The 18122-nt window shown below is 41.4% G+C and overlaps 1 protein-coding gene across 5 annotated transcripts in view; it reads left to right on the top strand.

Moving 5' to 3' along the window:
• The first annotated feature begins 984 nt into the window (after positions 1 to 984).
• Positions 985 to 18122, top strand: part of egfl6 (EGF like domain multiple 6) — a 55768-nt gene continuing 38630 nt past the window's right edge. For all 5 annotated transcript variants that reach the window (XM_062975265.1, XM_062975264.1, XM_062975263.1 and 2 more), the window contains exons 1-3: positions 985 to 1319; positions 9868 to 9980; positions 17957 to 18049. In XM_062975265.1, the coding sequence (XP_062831335.1) occupies positions 1000 to 1319; positions 9868 to 9980; positions 17957 to 18049 (526 nt within the window). In that variant the 5' untranslated portion in view covers positions 985 to 999. The remainder of the gene's footprint in view (positions 1320 to 9867; positions 9981 to 17956; positions 18050 to 18122) is intronic.

Below are 18122 nucleotides of genomic sequence, written 5' to 3'. Positions count from 1 at the left end.
GGTGGCCCTTGGGGTCTCTTCTTAGTCTGATTCTATGGAAAACCTGTCTTCTTCAGTGCACGCTCCTTTGCTCCCATTTCAAGAAACAATGCTTGACTAGCAAGCAAAAAATGAGTGCTAGAAATAATATCATCCGAAAGCTGGGGATTACAACCAGACACAGTGAAGACATCTGCCCTTGCGCTTTGCTACTCTGCTGCTGAGTACACATGCCCAGTGTGGAACACATTTCATCACGTTAAAACTGTGGACGTGGCCTTAGTGAGACATGCCGCATTATCACAGGATGTCTGCCCCACACCACTGGAGAAATTCTACGGTTTATCCAGTATTGCACCAACTGACATCAGTTGGGAAGTAGCAGCCAGTAATGAAAGGACCAAGACATCTCCGGCCCATCCCCTGTTCAGATATCAGCCAGCACGCCAACGCCTTAAATTAAGAACTAGTTTTCTAAGATCTACAGAGATACTCGCAGGAACACTTCAGCAAGTGAGAATCCAAAAATGGCAGGCTAGAACCCAGAACCACAAGCCATGACTGATACCAAATGAGCGACCCCCTCCTGGGCACATAGAAGACTGGGCGACTTGAAAGGCGCTGAACAGACTGCTCTGGCACCACGAGGTACAGAGCCAGCCTTAAGAAATGGAGCCACAAAGCAGAGTCCACGGCATGCGAGTCTGGAGAAGAGCAAACCGCAGGCCACCTATTCCAACGCACTCTGAGTCCTGCCACATGCACAATGGAGGACCTTCTTATAGCAACACCAGAGGCACTCCACGTGGCCAGCTACTGATTAAAGAACATTTAGTAGAATGCCAAGTTTTTAACTTTGTGTTTTTAGTATATTACAACACTACCCCCGGTTCGCCTCTGACACGATAAATAATAAATAAATTTCGAGAGGGAGAGCCTGGATCATGCAAGCCACGGAGCTTGGGGCTGGGCTGGGAAAAAAGGGGGGATAACGGGGCGTCTTTCCACCAATGCAATGCAATGCAAAGGCCTGGCCCGCCCTCCGCCAAACCGCGCAGACCCGAAACCTGGGCTTTGCTCCCTGGCGGCCCGGGCTGCCTTCTCTTTTGCCTCTCCGCCCAGGAATCCGGAGAGGGAGCCCAGGTCTCCCAAGAGCAGCGCCCGAAGAGACGCCTCTCTTTCCAGGAGACCTGCTTTGGGCTGGAGGGCTTTGCTTGCCCCCCCCCGTTCCCAGCTCTGCCCACCTGCTGCCCCTTGCGCCCGCCCAGCATGTTGCCTTACCTCCTGGTGCTTTCCTGGCTGCCTTTTCTGGTTGCAGGTGGAGTTTCTGGAAGTCTCCGGTAAGTTTCCCAACGGGGGAAGGGGGGTTTCCAATAGCCCCTCCCTTGTTGTTAAACTGCTGTGGAGTCCACTCTGACTTGTGGCGACGAGAGACCTCCACGCTCACCTGCCCCCAGCAGCCCTGCTCAGGTCCCGCAGCCCCACGGATTGCCTGATTGAGTTTATCCATTTCGAATATAGTCTTCCTCGTTTTCTACTTTCAACTGTCTTCTGTTATTGCCTTTTTCTAATGAGTGGTGTATTCTCATGATCTGGCCAAAGTCACACAGTCTCAGTTTAGCCACATTCGCTCCTCGAGAAAGGTGAGACTTGATTTGCTCTAGGACTCCATTTTTTACATATCAGTAAAACTCTTTTCCAGCACCATCTTTGAAATGAGTGCATTTTCTTCCAATAGCTTTTTGCACTGCCCAGCTTCCACAACCATACATAGAAATTGGAACAGTCATAGCAGGGACAATCCTGACTTTTACTTCAGTTATAGGCAGTCCCTAAGATTGGTTTGGTAGGTTTGTTCTTAAGTTGAATTTGTATGTACAGTAGGGTCTCGCTTATCCAACCTTCGCTTATTCAGTGTTCTGTATTATCCAACGCAGTCTGCCGTTTAGTAGTCAAATGTTTTTGTTGTCAATGTTTTCAATACATTCAGATATTTGGGTGCTAAATTTGTAAATACAGTAATTAGTTACTGCATAATGTTACCATGCATTGAACTGCATTTTCTGTCAATTTGTTGTAAAACATGATGTTTTGGTGCTTAATTTGTAAAATCATAACGTATTTGACATTTAATAGGCTTTTCATTAATCCCTCCTTATTAGCCAACATATTCGCTTATCCAACGTTCTGCCAGGCTGTTTATGTTGGATAAGCGAGACTCTACTGTAAATCGGAACAGGGACATTTTTAAAGTGTAACTCCATCGATCTATCTATCTATGGAGTTACACTTTAAAATTATATGTAGATATATCTCATTTTAAAGTGTAACTCCATAGATAGACATAGATAGATAGATAGATAGATAGATAGATAGATAGATAGATAGATAGATAGATAGATAGATAGATAGATAGATAGATAGACAGACAGATAGATAGAGCAAGCTTTGGATAGCGTAGGGAAGGGTTAACATCCCTGTGATGTCTGTTTTGCTGCCTGTGCCCCCATTTGGAAGATTTCACCTCACTTTCTGTCTCTGATTATTGCAATTTGAAACATTTGGCTTGCTGCGGAAACAAAAATTGCTGATAAAGTTTCAGTGGAGACACCTTTTCCCCATGATAACTCTTTCAGGAGTGAATTTCACTTCCTAGAGATAGGTTCCTTCCTGTTGTCTCACCCCCATTCTTAACTATGAGTCATTTGTAAGTCAGATGTAACTCAGGGACTGCCTGTATATATCTTTGGACTTCAGGAGCTTGAGTAGTTCCTTCATAACTGTCCTTACCATGTCCCAGTATTCTTCTGAGATGCAGTCTCCATTCTGATTAATGACTGAGTCTATGCCATTGGTTTTATCTTAGTTTTCCTCCATGCTCTGGGAATCTGTTTGTGTGCCAGGCATTGATTGTAGAATTTCAAAAGCCATCTTAAAACCTGGTAAAGATGCCTCCAATGCCAGGAACTATCGACCAATCTCCCTCTTATGTCATCTATATATAGTCTATGAGAGGATGCTATTAAATCGACTAGGACCTGTTATCGAACCCAAGCTTATTGCACAACAAGCAGGTTTCAGATCAGGGAAAAACTGTACAGGTCAAATTCTTCATCTGACTGAGTATATCGAGGAAGGCTATGAGAAAGGCTGCATTACAGGAACAGTTTTTGTGGACCTTACGGCAGCCTATGACACGGTGCAACATAGAAAAATGCTGCATAAAGTCTACCATATCACCCGGGACTTTGACTTTACAAAAACTGTCCAGACCCTCTTAGAAAACTGCAGCTTCTATGTGGAGTTTCAGGGCCAGAAAAGCAGATGGAGGAGGCAAAAGAATGGTTTACCCCAAGGCAGCGTTCCTGCACCATCCTTATTTAATATCTTCACGAACGATCAGCCACAACCACCACTCACAAAGAGCTTTATATATGCTGATGACCTTGGCCTTACAACACAAGCAAAAGATTTTGGAACAGTTGAAAAGCAACTCACCAATGCCTTGAAAGATCTCTCCAGCTACTACAAAGAGAACCACCTGAACCCTGACCCTGCCAAGACACAAGTGTGTGCTTTCCACCTACGTAACCGCGAAGCCAACAGGAAACTGAAAGTTACTTGGGAAGGCCAAGAGCTCGAACACTGTTTCCATCCTAAATACCTTGGTGTCACCTTAGACCGAACACTAACATATAGGAAACACTGCATGAACACCAAGCACAAAGTAGCTGCACGCAATAACATCCTGCGGAAACTGACTGGCAGCGCATGGGGAGCAGACCCACAAGTAATATGAACATCAGCCCTGGCCTTGTCTTTCTCAACTGCAGAGTATGCCTGTCCTGTTTGGCACAAGTCTGCCCATGCAAAGCAGGTGGACATAGCACTGAATGAAACATGCAGTATCATCACAGGATGCCTTAAACCTACACCTGTTGATAAACTCTACAAGTTAGCTGGCATTGCCCCTCCTGACACGCGACGGGAAGTTGCTGCTAACGGTGAGAGAAAAAAGGTCGAACATTGTGAAAGCCACCCACTGCATGACTATCAGCCTTCTCCCACCAGACTCAAATCAAGGAAGGGCTTCATGAGAACCACCACTCCTCTTGATGTTCCTCCAGCAACAGCAAGGGTGTCCCTCTGGGCAGCTAAACCTGGCAATTCTAACTGGATGGCCCCCCACGAGGGTCTTCCTCCAGGGGCAAACCAAGAATGGGCAACTTGGAAGTCCCTGAACAGACTCAGAAGTGGAGTGGGCAGATCAAAAGACAACTTGGCAAGGTGGCACTACCTGGAGGAATCCTCCACCTTGTGTGACTGTGGAGCTGAACAAACAACTCAGCATATGTATGCTTGCCCACAATGCCCTGCCTCATGTACGGAGGAGGAGTTGTTTAAAGCTACAGACAATGCGGTTGCTGTTGCCCGCTTTTGGTCCAAAACTATTTAGTTGCTTGTGATTTCTTTTTTTAATTTCCATTATTTGAAGTGTATTTGTTGTACAATGCTTTTGACACGAAATAAATAAATAAATGCCATTGGTACTCAAAACATTGGTCTGTCATGCCAGTCCATGAACATTTCCAGGAAATAAAAAGGTAGCCAATAGTGTGGTGTAATGCTTTGTACATTTGACTACAAGCCTAGAGATCGCAGTTCAAGACCCTGTTCAGCTGTGAAACCCACCGGGAGACCTTGAGCAAGTCACATTCTCTTAGCCTCAGAACAATTGCAAACCTCTTCTAAACAAATCTTGCCAAGAAAACCCTGTGAAAGGTCTGGCTAGGGTCACTACCAGCCAAAAATTGCTTGAAGGGACACAGCATAGTACAGAGGATCAAAAATTAATTCAGAAGCCTCAAAGTCAAATCTTGCTTCTGCGCTTAATAAAAAACCCATGCATTTTAAATTAGAAAATAGACATATCAGTTGACCTTCTTATTTGGCAGCTGTCCTTTAAAACTCAATTTGAGTTAAAATCAGAACATCCTAGCAGTCCACCACAGAAATTACTTTCTTTTCCTGTAACATCTTCACAGAGTACTTATGAACAATTGTGGATCACAGGTTCTTAACTGCCTTGATTTGCTACAGCAGCAGTAATAGTGCCTGGTATTTTTATGACCTTTTAAAGTGTTCAAAGCCTTTCATGTCTCATATCTCAGTCATTCTTATGCAAGGCCACAGAACTATCCCTACATTGCAGATAGCAGTGGAACTGCATGATGTTTCCTCATGGCTGCTAAGGTGAGATGACATTTCAATCATGACATTATAGTTTGAATACATAATTGAGTTTCAGTTATGTTTAGTCTTGAATATGTAATACCTAGGCTATAGTTGTATTCCTTGGAGAGTAAATTTTGTTGATTTCAGGGTTGCTTACTTCTGAGTGCACCTGTATGGGAACAGACGCTCTGTGCATATATCTGAGAGAATAGTCCCACTAGGTGAGATTTTTTTCTGTGTTAATTATCAGAGCATGAAAAAGTTTTTGGTTTTTTTTTTGCAGGATGTTTGTGTATGTGAAGATGAAGAGAGGGCCAACTTGTTCATGTGGTCCAAGAAGAGACTATAGTCTCTGATATCAAAATCTGGTGAGAAATCAAGTGAAAGGAAACAGGGTCACATTCCTCTTTGTCCTCTTCCATAATATATAATCTAAAAGGGTAACTGATTCTGTTTTCAACCCAGATTTAAACCCAGACTGAATCATTCAAGATTTCTTCAAGAGTGTCTTCAGCTCAACTGTGTGTGTGTGTCCAAGCAATTTCTGATTTACGGTGATCCTATCATGGGGCATTCTTGGCAAGATAAGTTCAGAGTGGGCTTGCCATTGCCTTACCCTGAATCTGAGGGAGTAGAGATTTGAGCCTTAATCCTAGTCCACTCAAACTGTTATACCATACTGGCTCTCAATCAGTTCAAAAACGGGCTATTAATGACTAGGCAGTAATTGTCATACAATGTTGGTCTAGGAAGGGCTTTCTAATGAACATTTCCAGCAGGTAACATTAATAGAATCCTAGAATTAGAGTTGGAAGAGATTCTAGTGGCCATCCAGTCCAATGTGTTGTTGAAGACTTTCATGGCCGGAATTACAGGGTTGTTGTGTGTTTTCCGGGCTGTATGGCCATGTTCCAGAAGCATTTTCTCCTGACGTTTCTATGGTAGGCATCCTCAGAGGTTGTGAGATATATTGGAAAAAACTAAGCAAGGAAGGTTTATATATCGTATATATATTGTAGACCAGGAGCAACAGAAACATCCTTGGGAGAGTGATGGGCTCTCGGACGCATCTCAATGGATTGTCATTGGTGAATGCACTGGGATGTTGAGGAGGAGGACAACACTTTACACCTACATGATTCACTGCAACAGGAACAATCTTCAGGGGACATACACACTGTCTTGCACAAAAGGGACTCTGTCAATCCTCAAAGGAAACAGGTCTTGGTAGTAAGTGACTCCCTCCTTAGAGGAACGGAAGCCATCATTTCCAGTCCGGATGGGATGGCTCGAGAAATATGCTGCCTCCCGGGGACAAAAATACACCATATCACTCAGAGGCTCAGCAGGCTCCTAAAACCCCATCACCTCCCCCCCTTATGTTGATTCATGTAGGAACCAATGATACCACTAGGCATACTTTTCAAAAGATCACAAATGATTTTCGAGCCTTCGGAAGTAAGCTAAAACTGTGTAATGTACATGTGATCTTTTCATCCCTCCTCCCCGTTGTAGGACACGGCTCTACAAGGGCCAGAAAAATAGTACAGGTCAATAACTGGCTCAGCAAATGGTGTCAAGAGGAACATTTTGGCTTCCTTGACCATGGCCTACTCTTCCAGGAGGATGGCAAGTGATGGGGTGCATCTCACACAAGTAGGAAAACATCTTTTTGCACACAGACTCACAAACCTCATCAGGCGCACTTTAAACTAGATCCACTGGGGGAGGGGAACAACAGCCTGGCAAACACTATATTACCCACGACCACAGGGAACCGCCAAAAGGCTAAATGGAGGGCTGCACAAACACAGAAAGGACCAATTACCGAGAGCACAACAATCCCAAATAAACAGCTCGGGGGAAGGTCACAGGGGCTTATGTGTCTTTACACTAATGCACAGAGCATGGGAAATAAGCAAGACGAACTCAAACCTTTAGCACAGCACCACACGCACGACGTCATAGGCATCACTGAAACCTAGTGGGATAAGCTTTTAAGCAGAGGCTGGATGGCCATCTGTTGGGGGTGCTTTGAATGCGATTTCCTGCTTCTTGGCAGGGGGTTGGACTAGATGGCCCATGAGGTCTCTTCCAACTCTACTATTCTATGATTCTATGATCTGTGGAAGGTCCAGGATGGGAGAAGGAACTCTTGTCTGTTGGAGGCCAGTGTGAATGTTATAATTAATCATCTTGATTAGAATTGCCATATTTATTTCTGTGATGCCTCATGGGCCTTGTAGTCCTGTTCCTAGTGCTATCGTGGCAGATGAAGATGAAAACATGGGGTTTTCGCCGGTTCAACAAGAGCCGGAGTCCTTTCACCTGCCGGATGTTGATGTTTGTCCCCAAGAATTCAGTAAAACAGACCTTGGGCATTCCTCGCCTCCGTTTCCCAGGAGGGAATCTTACTCTAGAGACAGAGGAGTCAGAGAAGCAAATTGCAGGAGTTTACGGATCGCTGCCAAACAACAGGCTGATTAGGCCTGCTTCCCTTGGGAAATTCTAAGGAGTCTTGCATCTGGACAGAGTTGGGTTTCGCTTCTCGTTCTCTAAGGAAAGAGATTGTTGGCGGGAAAACGAGACCCAATATAGGTGTTTGACGCGGGAGATTCTTTGCGGAGTCAACAGAGCTGCTTCAGGAGTGAGATCGTGTGTGGACTTCGTAACCCCAGTTCCTTGCTTCCCGGATCAAGAATTCAAGTACTGCCTTGCTTTGCTGTTATCCATGGACCTTGTTCCAAGATTCACTGTTTGCCTTGTTTCTAGTCACGGACCTTGTCAAAGAACCAAGTCTATTTCCAGCCTTGTTGTCAAGCTTCATTGGACTTCTAAGACTCTGACATTTCCCCACACTATTGCTTGGCAATAGTGTGTGTTTCGGTATTGGATTAAGAACTTTGAACTCTAATATCATTATTTGGACAATACATTTTTGGACTATATTTGACCTCATTTGAAAGGTCTGCTTCTGGACTATATTCTCCACTTGTTTTTATTGCTTTTATATATTTCCTTAATAAAGATATTAGATAGAGATTGGCCTCCGTGTATGGTTCTTGGTGCCCAGCTGCCAGGGGTCTGACAATTTCCTGGCTTCTTCTGACCTGGTATTTCAGTACAGTATTAAAAAAAACTCTAAAATCAGAGCATTAAATAAGGAACAATAATCTGAAAACAGAGGAATTCTAGACATGAATCAGTCAGGAGCAGCTAACACCTCTGAACAAAAGATTCCCCCAGGCAGGAAGAAGCCAGGAAATGAATCTGGCAAGCCGATTAATGCTAATCAAGGTGATTAATTGCAGCATTCACACTGGTCTCCAACAGACAAGAGTTCCTTTTCCCACCCTGGATCTTCCACAGATATATAAACCTTCCTTGCTTAGTTTTTTTCCAATATACCTCACAACCTCTGATGATGCCTGCTATAGATGTGGGTAAGACGTCAGGAGATAATGCTTCTGGAAAATGGCGATACAGCCCGGAAAACACACAACAACCCCATCCATTCCAACTTCTTTCCATGCAGGAAGCACTCAAAGCACACTCAAACGATGGTCATCCAGCTTCTGTTGAAAAACCTCCGGAGGAGACTCCACCACACTCCAAAGGCCCATCCAGAAAAATGCGGGACCTGTCTCAGTTTTTACCGGAGACATCCAAATAACGCCTTTAGTAAAAATGAATTAATTAAATACCTCGTTAGATCCAAACCTTCCTGAAAGGCCTGAGTCTAATGAGGTATTGGGCCTGTGTGGACTGATTCCCAGGATTGCTTCCGCAGTCTCGGGGGTGTGTTTCCACAGCCATCCTGCACCTTTGGGCTCTGGTAAGTTGGGGGGCTTTGGGGTGGCCTCAAGTGCGGTTAAAGTAACCTCATTACATATATGCAAATATTCAACATCCAAAATCAAAAGTAACCTGCTTTGGTGTGGGTTTTAGAGCTGTCTGGAAGTACCCCCAGGCAACAAATTTCATTTCAGCTCTTATTGTGAAAAGTTTTTTCTTAATGTTTAGGTGGAATCGCTTTCCCTGTAATTTGAATTTATTATGAAACAAGATATTCATCAGTTCCCCAGACTCCTTATCACTCTCCTGAGTAAGCCATGATGGGCATTTTATCAGTCAGACTGCCGCATGCATCTTGTCTATGTCCTCAAGCTATAACAAGTGACAATAATATCACTAAACAGGAAAAGCAGTCCATTAGACCCTTTATTTGGATCAACAGCTACATTCAGACTAATATAGAGACAGGAATTTGACCCTCAAAGTAGCCAAGTTGCCGCAGCAGACAATTTTGGACTACTATTACAGAGTCGATGAGTCCCTATATCAAGAGCAAGGTAGGATAAAAATAAAGTAAATAAACAAATAAGTAAACAAATAACAAACTCCTGCCACTTAAAAAAGCAAAACCAGACCGCTATTTAAAAATGGAAATTTTCTTCTTGGATTTAAGTAAATCATGTGTTCTTCCATGAAGCTATAAAATTTTGAATTACTTCATGAGAGTTATAATTTCAATTTCTTCCTCATTAATAGAATGGCTCAATGAACAGAAGTCAAATTTGTCCATGTTTCTGAATATGTGCAGGGCTTTATACATCTCTCTTCTGCAGTTAATGTTCTATATTTTATACACAGCTCAAGAGGGCGCAGGCAACTACTGCCTCTGAATCAGTCTGGTGTCTGTCGTTACGGTTCAAAGCTTGACTGCTGCTATGGCTGGAAAAGAAATAGCAAAGAGCACTGTGAAGGTAATAGTACAATCTTGTATTTGCCTTCTAGAAATTCATATTTACATCTAAATGAATTTGGTCTTACCTAAACAAACAAACAAAATCCAGAAATGTGGAGACATAGTGATGCTTTACATAAGAGAGGACTTAAGCAGAACGGATTGACTTAATGTGTTATAATGATGCCTGAAAAACTACAGTGTTCTGGTTCAGTGTTACCTGATTTTCTCTAGGAGCCTTCTCAAAGTAGTAGCCTGCAGATGGTTGGTGCTCAGAGTTTCAATGTCTGATACTCAGCTCTGCACAATAAATGTGGGAGTCTGAACATAACATGTGGCCTAACTCATCTTCTCATGTCATTTCCTCTATGTATACATTATTTTCTGATCTGGTACACTTGTATCTGGATTGTACTATTATCTATAGGTACCTGGTGTGGTATCCAAATAGCATTGTTTAGTAGATGGAGACTTGTAAGTGTGTGAAATAGTTTATTGTTATTTTTGTGTGCCTTCAAGTTTTTTCTGACCTATGGCAACCCTCAGGAGAACTATAACAGGATTTTCTTGACAATATTTATTTAGAAGAGGTTTTCAATTGTCTTCCCCTGAGGCTGAGAAAATGTGTTTTGCCCAGTAGGTTTCATGGCCAAGCATATCTCTAGAGTCATAGTCCAATTCTCAAATCACTGCACCATACTGGCTTCTTCTTAAATAATGTAGAAGCAATATATATATAATATCTACTCCTGTATTTCAGGAATTAGCAACCATCTTTGCATGGATTTCTGGCTTTGTTTAAAAAATGATTAGTATCTACCTAAGGCTTAATTGGTAGAATTCTCAGGGGAAAATCTGCTCTTGAGTGAGCCATGTGGAAAAATGTATAGTCTTAGGCTTTTGATTATATGGCATATATGTTTTTCAGATATTCACATTATTTGGGGACTGAAGATTTCTGTCTGGCATTCTAGTGTAAACACACCCGAGTATTATCTCCATTGGTACTCAGTTTTCAGACCTTTAAGGAATTAGTTTCATGAAGAACATATAGTTATTTAATGACCTCTGAGCTTTTAATAAAACTTAGCATAAACACAAGGGAGCAGTTGAACTCTTTCTCCATCTGGATTTTGGCAGGAATGAATGAACTAATAAAATGTTGACTTTAGGAGTTGTCGCTTTCTTAGACATTACATCTGTTCTTCTGATGACCTAAGCTTTGGGTATCTAGCACAAATGAACAAAAATTCAAATCTTCATTTATGTGCTCACCAGACTATTGTCCAATGTGGATAGATGCCAGTAGAGCCTTCCCTTCTTCACCCTATATTAATGAATATCGCAGATAACAGTCTTAGTTGAATGTACCTCCGTCTGTTGAATGGAGCAGTTCTTTATTAATAATGCTCTTGTCCTGTTTATATAACCTAGTCCAGCTGTTCTGCTATATGGTGTGGTAAGAAGGGTAACTTATAAAAGTCTTTCGAAGATCCTTTTGGAGCTGAGTATATGAAAATGGTAATGTAATATCCCATTTTCAAAACCTTTTTACTTCTTCCGATAGAGTGCTGCTTTTTATCAGATATGATATATACTAAAGATATACATTTAGCTGAATTAAGATGCAGAATTTCTTGGTTGTATTGTTTTTTTAATTTTATCACAGTGAGCCACTTTTGATAAGGATTTCTTTAAGATTTTGTTGGGGGAAAATAAATGTGAGCTGGCAAAGTATCATTAATTTGCAACCAAGAAATGTAGCTAAATAATTTTGAACCATAACATATCATTAAATAATTTAAAATCAAGAATTGTTATTAAATAATTTGAAACTATGAAATATCATGAAATCCTAATGCAGACTATTTAAGTATTTTAATATTGTTCAGAAGAACATTACAAGAGACAATGAAATTCAGGCATGTTAAGTTTGAAAAGCTCTGAAGAGCTGCCAAAGCCCTCTTGCAACTCTTCTCCAAGACAAACAAAATTGTACATATAGAGGGGGGATTCCCCATATTATATGAACAGGAAATGCAGTATGCTGTGACCAAACTACTTACAGATGCAGGTACATAGAACATACTGAATGCATAAAGAAGATTTGGAGAGCGGATTGCGAGAAAGAAACCACAGGGCATATCTTGATTGGTCATGACTGCAGATGCAGCCCTTTGCAGAAGTTCATATTGTGGGCAAATTTTCAACATGGATTTCATAGGGGGAGGAATTGAGAGAAAAGGCATTCATACCTCCCACTCCTAGACATTTGTTCTATTATATATATGGATCTCCAGAAGCTCAACTTTAGTTCACTTTTCTATCTTTGGAAGCTGCTTCCTGTCCAAGATCCATGTCGAATACCAGGTGGCCCTTCCCCATAAGTCCACCGTGGAAATCTTATGGATGATTCACTACATGTCTTACTTTATAGTAGACATCTCTCTATTTTTAGGGCTGTCAGAAGATAGGCCCTCACCTGAGGACATCTACTAGAAGGGCTGTCCAGCATCCAATGATACCATTGTGCAAGCACAAGGTCCATTCTCAGAATTATTTGTAGTTCAAGTGTAGTTTCCTTTTGTGCAAGTGATTGCCCAAGCTGTTGGACATGTGGATTACTTCTTCTACACAGGAAAGAAACAGCAGTAATGTAATATTTGCTATGCTAATATTACATTTGATCTAGATCCAACTCCAATATAAAGATAAAAAGAAACTAAGAGAGTACAAGGAGTTGTCGAAGGCTTTCATGGCCGGGATCACAGGGTTGTTGTATGTTTTCTGGGCTGCATGGCCATGTTCCAGAAGTATTCTCTCCTGACGTTTCACCCATATCTATGGCAGGCAGGCATCCTCAGAGGTTGTGAGGTATGGAGAAACTAAGGAAGGAAGGTTTATATATATATATATCTTTGGAAAGTCCAGGGTGAGAGAAGAATTCTTGTCAGTTGGAGGCCAGTGTGAATGTTGTAGTTAATCACCTTAATTAGCATTGAATAGCTTCATCTCCTGGCTTCTTCCTGCCTGGGTGCATCCTTTGTTCAGAGTCGTTAGCTTCCCCGGTTGATTCATGTCTGGAACACAAAGAGTGTTGCTTCTTTTTTACTATTTACTTATTTACGGTAGACTCCTGCAGAGGTGATCTCACCTCTGCAGGAGTCTACTGTATACCATGCAGCTGTGAACAAGTCTACATAGGGACCACCAAACGCAGCGCCCAAACACGAGTCAAAGAACATGAAAGACACTGCAGACTAACTCAACCAGAGAAATCATCCATAGCAGAGCACTTGATGAACCAATCTGGACACAGTATATTATTTGAGAACACAGAAATGCTCAGCCACTCCAACAACTATCATGTCAGACTACACAGAGAAGCCATTGAAATCCACAAGCATGTGGACAGCTTCAACAGAAAGGAGGAAACCATGAAAATGAACAAAATCTGGCTACCAGTATTAAAAAAAACTCAAAAATCAGAACAGTAAATAAGAAGCAACACTCTGAAAACAGAGGAGTTCCAGACATGAATCAACCAGGGGCAGCTAACAACTCTGAACAAAGGATGCCCCCAGGCAGGAAGAAGCCAGGAGATGAAGCTATTCAATGCTAATTAAGGTGATTAACTACAACATTCACACTGGCCTCCAACTGACAAGAGTTCTTCTCTCACCCTGGACTTTCCACAGATATTTATAAACCTTCCTTGCTTAGTTTCTCCATACCTCACAACCTCTGAGGATGCCTGTCATAGATGTGGGCGAAATGTCAGGAGAGAATACTTCTGGAACATGGCCATACAGCCCGGAAAACATACAACAACCCAGAGTACAAGGAATTGGCCAGCAAGACTTAGCACCTGAAGATCAGGCGTGCTGGCGGATCCATTATTACAAAAGCGATGACTCCACTCTTGGTTTTATGGCTTCTCTTCTTGTAGCTGCTATTGGTTGTATGGGAGCTCTTTCAGTCCTGAACTTATGTCAGAAATAGAGTTCAGTATTTGGATGGCTTCCGTATGACCGAGAACAGCTTTAAAACAGCATGGGTTCACTGCCCCAGCAGCAACGGACTTACTAGCCATCCCTGAAGCTGATCCAGCCATACAAGTGATCTTCTGCACTATTGACATTTTGCATCTCACATTTCATAATTATAATGTGCAGTTTTATATCCATTTGTACCCTGTCTCCCCCCCCCCCCCCTCCTCTTTTTTTGCTGATGTGGAAATTGTAACCATATGTTTTCAGCTTGGAACTCAGGTAGATGTACTGGTATGAATTGGTCCCTGTATATGGCCACCTCAGAATTTGCAGTTGAAAGTGAGCCAATGTGGAACAATAACCGAACAGTTGACTATGACTCTGGAGAGCAGGGTTCAAGTCGTTTTTAACCATGGAACCCACTGGGTGACCTTGGATAAGTCACATTCTCTCAGCCCCAGAGGGAGGCAATGGTAAACCTCCTCTGAATTGAATCTTTACAAGAAAGCACTGTGCTAGGTTTTCCTTAGGGTGACCATAAGTCAAAAATGACTTAAAGACACACAATAGCAACAATGGCTTACATGTGATGATCATATAATCATGAGGCATAAAATAGTTAGCAGGTTTATTAAAAAGACATCCAAACAGCTTAACAAAGCCAGGAAGCCCATGTGGTAAACTGGGGGGAAAGTGGTAATGAGGATCTGTGCATACATTTCTATTTCTTCCTATTCTCTCATTAGACCATTGCTGCAGTGGACTGAAAATAATGATTGGCACAACAATTAGAAAAGCAGCTGAGGCCATCCTGTTATTAACATCCCTGGTGGTCTTACCCAGTAGAAAGAAAAGCAAATAACAATGAAAAGACACCAGTTTTTCTTTAAAGAGAAAGCACTATATGTATGAAAGTAGGATCCATGGCAACCAGCCATTGTGAGACTTGGGTGGTATATTAAGATTCGAAAATAAAAAAAAGTGCTGAGATCCCAGTGTTAGCCGCTAAAGTCTTGTTTTCCCATGATAATAATATCCAGATCAATTGCATGAAGTTTAAAGTCAATTAAAAAGGAATTGAAATCTATCATAGCTTGAAATAGATCTGGCCGCAATTGGAGAGGAAATCAAGTCAGAAATATTATATGGAAATAAACACTTTGGAGAGTGCTTATTAAATGCTATAGCAAGTAAGTATGTAAAAATAAAATAAAGCTTTCCAGTCCATATATTATATTGTCCCAAACCCCCTCAACAGTTGCAAAAACCTTAGTAGATAGGTAGGTTGATAGGAAGGAAGCAGCATTTGAGAAGTAGCTGTTGATGAGATCCCTCAGTGCAAACATTTTCTAGATCTTTTGGGAAAGCATTCCTCTGATATTGATCTAATTGCCCAGTAAACACATGTGGATGCAGGAAATTTAAAAAAAAAACTTTAATGAGAAGAGCATTAATTTTAGGATACACTAGCTGTGCCCGGCCACACGTTGCTGTGGCGAAGAATGGTGGTATGGGAAATAAAGTATTGAGGAATTGGTGGTAGTTAAGGTAAAGGGTAAACGTTTTCCCCTGACATTAAGTCCAGCCGTGTCTGACTCGGGGTTGGTGCTCATCTCCATTTCTAAGCCGAAGAGCCGGCGTTGTCCGTAGACTCCTCCAAGGTAATGTGGGATGACTGCATGGGGCGGCGTTACCTTCCCACCGGAGCAGTACCTATTGATGCACTCACATTTGCATGTTTTTGAACTTCTGGGTTGGCAGAAGCTGGGGCTAACAGTGGGGGCTCTCTCCGCTCCCCCAATTCAAACCTGCGGCCTTTCGGTCCAGAAGTTCAGCAGCTCAGCGCTTTAACACGCTGCGCCATCAGGGGATATTATTTCCTAAAGGTTGTGAATATACAATATTTCTGATTGGTTTTTTTGTCTGTTGGAGGTAAGTATGAATGCTGCAATTAGGAAAAATGATTAGGATGTAATGGCCTTGCACCTTTAAAGCCTGGCTGTTTCCTCCCTGAGTGAAATTTTTGTTGGGAGGTGTTAGCTGGCCCTGATTGTTTCCTGTCTGGCATTCCCTTGTTTTCAGAGTGGTGTTGTTTGCGATATTTTATGTGCTTCTACTGTCTGTGCCCCTGAGAAAACAGAGGATTTGCCAGACTTTGATGATGGGAATACTTTCTTGGGAGGTGTTAGCTGGCCCTGATTGTTTCCTTTGTAGAATTTCCAATTTCCCTGCTTTCAGACAGTTGGTCTTTATTTACTGTCCTGGTTTTAGAGATTATATTGTTCTGCATTGTTCTACCCCAGTAATTATTTCATATTAAAGTAGAATCTCACTTATACAACATTCGCTTATACAATGTTCTGGATTATCCAAGGCAGCCTGCCTTTTCATAATCAATGTTTTTGTAGTCAGTGTTTTAAATTCATTGTGATATTTTAGTGATAAATTTGTAAATACAGTACAGTAGAGTCTCACTTATCCAACATAAACGGGCCGGCAGAATGTTGGATAAGCGAATATGTTGGATAATAAGGAGGCATTAAGGAAAAGCCTATTAAACATCAAATGAGGTTATGATTTTACAAATGAAGCACCAAAACATGTTAGACAACAAATTTGTCAGAAAAAGTAGTTCAGTACGCAGTAATGCTATGTAGTAATTACTGTATTTATGAATTTAGCACCAAAATATCACGATATATTGAAAACATTGACTACAAAAATGCATTGGATAATCCAGAATGTTGGATAAGTGAGTGTTGGATAAGTGAGACTCTACTGTAATTACTACATAGCATTACTGCGCATGAAACTACTTTTTCTGTCAAATTTGTATAATATGATGTTTTGGTGCATAATTTGTATAACAATTACCTAATTTGATGTTTAATCGTCTTTTCCTGAATCCCTACTTATTATCCAACATATTCACTTATCCTGCCGGCCTGTTTATGTTGGATAAGTGAGGCTCTACTGTATATTGATAATCTTATCTGCTTACAACTGGATTATATGAAGCCCCTTCTTCACAGCTGTATAAAATGCACACTGAAGTAGATTATATGGTAGTGTGGAGTCAAGATAATCCAGTGCAAAGCAGATAATAAAAGATTATAAATGGGTTATATAGCTGTGTGGAAGGGCCTTGAGTCTACACTGCCATATAATCCAGTGCAAATTAGATAATCTGTGGAAGAGGCCTAAGAGAGGCCTAAATCTGCCTGTCCCCTAACTGAACCCTGGCTGTCCCTTGGCTGAGTTGGTTGCTAGGAGACCAAGTAGGCAGATATTAGCCCTCTAAACTGGCAGCAATTGGATAAAAACAATTATTGCTCTCCCTCTAATTAGGACTTTATTTTTCTTTTCTTTTTGTTGTATCAACCTAGAGGCGTGGATGATGGGTTGTGTTGTCAAATTTTGAGGTTGGGGGACCTGTAGTTTTGTTGTTTTGTCGGTCGCCGTGATGCCATCACTCTTTTATATATATAGATATACGATTTTACTGTATAAGTAACAATTTTAATCTCTTCTTGTTTAAAGCTGCTATTCATATCTTTTCAACACTGTTTTCCACAAAATCTATGCTAACTCATTTTTATACTTTGTTTACAATAATCATGGTTTTAATTATTGTAGACATTTTTGACCAAGCAAAATGGACAACCTTTTCATCCTGATTTAGGCCTTCACCAACAATCCTGTTGTTATTACTACTATTTGATTCAAAACAGCCTCCATTTGGGTAGCTATGTGTTTTTTTGATATTGTGTTTATTGACATCAAGCATTAAATTATGAACACAAAGGAATTTGATACAGTTTCCAATTGTGCAGCTGGGTTGCACTAGGACTTGTACAGCCAGTTGCACAAACCATGGCATGCCTATTGATCACAAGATCAAATTTAATACCATTTACCCAGGTCTCTGTTAACATAGTGTTTTCATCTCCTAGCATTATGTCATCATGCTTGAATCTCGTTTTTCATTTTCCCACTTCCACAGCTACCTGTGAACATGGGTGCAAATATGGTGAATGTGTGATGCCAAACAAGTGTAAATGTTTTCCTGGGTTCACAGGGAAAACCTGCAGCCAAGGTATGCATGAATATATCTTTATTGTATAACATTTTTCTAACTTCATGGTGCAATCTTAAATTGGCAAAAAAAT

Source organism: Anolis carolinensis, chromosome 3, assembly GCF_035594765.1.
Source record: "Anolis carolinensis isolate JA03-04 chromosome 3, rAnoCar3.1.pri, whole genome shotgun sequence".
Lineage (NCBI taxonomy): Eukaryota > Metazoa > Chordata > Lepidosauria > Squamata > Dactyloidae > Anolis > Anolis carolinensis.
This window is presented reverse-complemented; position numbering and strand designations above follow the sequence as displayed.